At 56.3% G+C, this 2870-nt stretch overlaps 1 protein-coding gene across 1 annotated transcript in view; it reads right to left on the reverse strand.

Annotated features, from left to right (window-relative positions):
• Positions 1-913: 913 nt before the first annotated feature.
• The window catches only part of LOC107182502 (leukocyte immunoglobulin-like receptor subfamily B member 4), a 2249-nt gene continuing 292 nt past the window's right edge, over positions 914-2870 (reverse strand). Inside the window, exons 2-4 of the mRNA XM_015561446.1 lie at positions 2481-2765; positions 2274-2335; positions 914-1231 (exon numbers count right to left, since the gene is read on the reverse strand). Coding sequence (XP_015416932.1) covers positions 914-1231; positions 2274-2335; positions 2481-2765 — 665 coding nt within the window. The remainder of the gene's footprint in view (positions 1232-2273; positions 2336-2480; positions 2766-2870) is intronic.

The following is a 2870-nucleotide window of genomic DNA, read 5'->3' on the forward strand; positions in this document are numbered from 1 at the left end:
TAAAGTGAAGAAAAAGAATTGAACCAGAGGCCTGGAAACATGGAACAGACTGATGGATCTCAGAGGGGCAGGGGGAGAGGATGGAAAGAGATTAACCAATGAATTTACATGCATATACGCATAACCCATGGACACAGAGAACAGCGTGGTGAGGGCCTAGGAAAAACAGGAAGGCAACCAGGTGGAGAAGGGTTAAGGAAGAATAAAATAGGGGGGAGGGCATCTGTAATACTCTCAACAATAAAGATTTTTTTAAAAAAATGTAGAGAGCAGCTATGAATTTCACATAGAGTCTGGGCAGGAATCCTCTAGTTCCTCATGAGCTGTCCATGGTCCCCCTTGAGTCTCAGGTGCGCACTGAGGGCCTGAAGCCCTCCAGGGGGAACAGGGCATTGCAGAGTGGTGCCCACAGGTTGGAACACTTCTCAGTACAGCAGTGTCCAGTGGAATCATGCTCTGGGGAAGGTCCGTTCCCCCTCCTTGGACAGAGCGAATGTGTCATAGAGACCTCAGAGTGACACTGGAGGGTCAGGCTCTGTCCAGAGACCACAATGGGGCCCTGATGGGTCGGGGGAGGGGGGACTTCCCAGACTCACCAGAGGAGAACAGATGTGAATTACAGAGACTGCTTCTCCCATAACCCTCTTCTCCTAGCCTGGCCCGCAGGTCTCACTCTCTCTCTCTCCAGATCTCTGGCCCAAAAGTCCTTGTGCTCCCCTCACCCTCTCACATGGGGCTCCACTCAAATTAATGACTCTAATAACACCCCAGTCTTTGGTGCCTGAATCAATGGCAGGGACAATAATGGGACCACCTGAGACCAGGAGTTCCAGGGGGTCACTGGGGTGTGACCACACCTGAGGATTGTTCTGGTTACAGCCATAGCATCTGAATGTCTCCCTGTGGCTGGGAGTCACGAGGTCCACAGGGAAGAGGGCCTGCGGCCACCCATTGTGTTGTGTCTGTGAGTCCAGGGTCCCTTCCCCTCACCTGACACCAGGAACTCCAGAGGCTCACTGGAGAGTGACAGCAGGTAAGGGGAGGAGCTGTGTGCGCTGTAGCACCTGTAGGTGCCTCTGTGGACTGAGGTCACAGGGCCCATGGAGAACTCTGCCTGGTACTGCTGAGCTTGGTTCTTTGATCTGAGAATCAGCGGGGCTTCGGGGGCCCCCTCCTTGGAGAGAAGGAACCTGTCCCTTGAGCTCTGTGACTGACACAGCAGCATCACGTTCTCTCCTGAGGCCACCCTTGGGCTTGGACGAGGGAGTGGGAGGGCCAGTCAGGCAGGTGTCCTCGGGAGAGGGAGGGAGGGTAAGGGCTGCCTGCCCACCTGGTTCTGCCCTGAGAGTCACCAGGCCTCTCTCTGAGGACCCTCTTCTCTGTCTGTCTCTGTTTCTCTGAGTCTCCCCATCTCCCCTCCCAACCCATCTCCGTCTCTCTCCCTGGGGCCCTGCACCTTCATTCTGGCCTCACCCACCTGAGACCCCCAGCAGGTCCTGTGCAGACCCGGGTGCCTGACTGAATCCACTGGATCCTCACCTGCCACTAGGATGTCCAAGGTGTCACTGGAGGGGCCAACTACTCAAAGAAAAGGTTGTTCCTACTCTAGCATATGTACCCGCCCCCCCACTGTCAGCCGTTCAGAGTGTCCAGGGGGAAGTGGGCCTGAGAGAGCCCATCCAGGGGCTGCAGGACTGTCTGGCAGCGGGCAGAACTTGGAACTCGAGGGCGGCTTTCCCTCAGAGGTGAATATGAATGCCCCGGCCCTCTGCAACCTGAAAATTACCTAACAAACGGCAGCCGGGCCACAGACCCGGAACTTCCAAGAGAAGGCCCAAGGCCCCACAGTAGCTTGCATTGCTTCTCCTCTCCTGGCCTGGACATAAGGACTCACTGTCTTTCTCTGTGACTCGGGCCCAGGAGCCCTTGTGCTCCCCTCACCCTCTCATATGGGGCTGCACTCAAATTAATGACCCTAGAACACCCCGTATTTGTTGCCTGAATCAATGGAAGGGGCAATAATGGGCTTTACCTGAGACCAGGAGCTCCAGAGCTTCACTGGGGTGTGACCACACCTGGGGGCTGTTCCTGTAACAGCCATAGCATCTGAATGGCCCTTTATCGCTGGGGGTCACTGGGCCCACAGGGAACAGGGCCTGGAATTGCCCCCTGGGCTGTGGCTGTGAGTCCAGGGTCCAGGAGAGCCTGTGATCTCCTTCCTTAGTCAGAATGAACCTGTCAAATCCCTGCCCTGAGCCACACTGGAGGGTCACGTTCCCTCCTGAGGTCACAACAGCGCTGGGCAGTGCTGAGAGGCTGGGTTTGCGGTAGAATCCTAGGAGAGGAGGAGGCAGCGTGTTAAATGGACTCACTCTTCCCTCATGTCCCCCAGGGCTGGGCTGTGAGAGGGAGACACCCTGAGAGCAGACCCCTTTCCTGAGGGCCCAACCTGAGGCTGGGACCCCTGAGTGTCCTCTCACCTGTCACCACCAGTTCCAGGGGGTCACTGGGCTCTGACCAGCCATCAGGGCTGAGAGAGTAACAGCGAAATATCCCAACATTAAGCTCTGTCATGTGTGGGATGGAGAACTTCACCTTGTCCCCAGGCTTCAGTGGCTTCTCTCTTTTCCATGGTGCTGTGATTCCCTCTTTATCCAGACTGTACTCCTCAGCCTCTGGGGTCCCCTGACAGGAGATGGTCAGGGGCTTTCCCCGGGGGATCACAGGGCCTGGCTCAGCCCAGAGGGTGGGTTTGGGGAAGGCCCCTGGAAGGAAACCAGAGGCTGGGTTAGAAGGCATTACCCACCCCCACATTTCTAAGATGCCCAACATCCATTATCCCAGAACCACTGCTGTCCATCCCCAGATGA

The sequence above is a fragment of the Myotis davidii genome, unplaced genomic scaffold, assembly GCF_000327345.1.
Source record: "Myotis davidii unplaced genomic scaffold, ASM32734v1 scaffold1097, whole genome shotgun sequence".
In the NCBI taxonomy this organism is placed as follows: Eukaryota; Metazoa; Chordata; class Mammalia; order Chiroptera; family Vespertilionidae; genus Myotis; species Myotis davidii.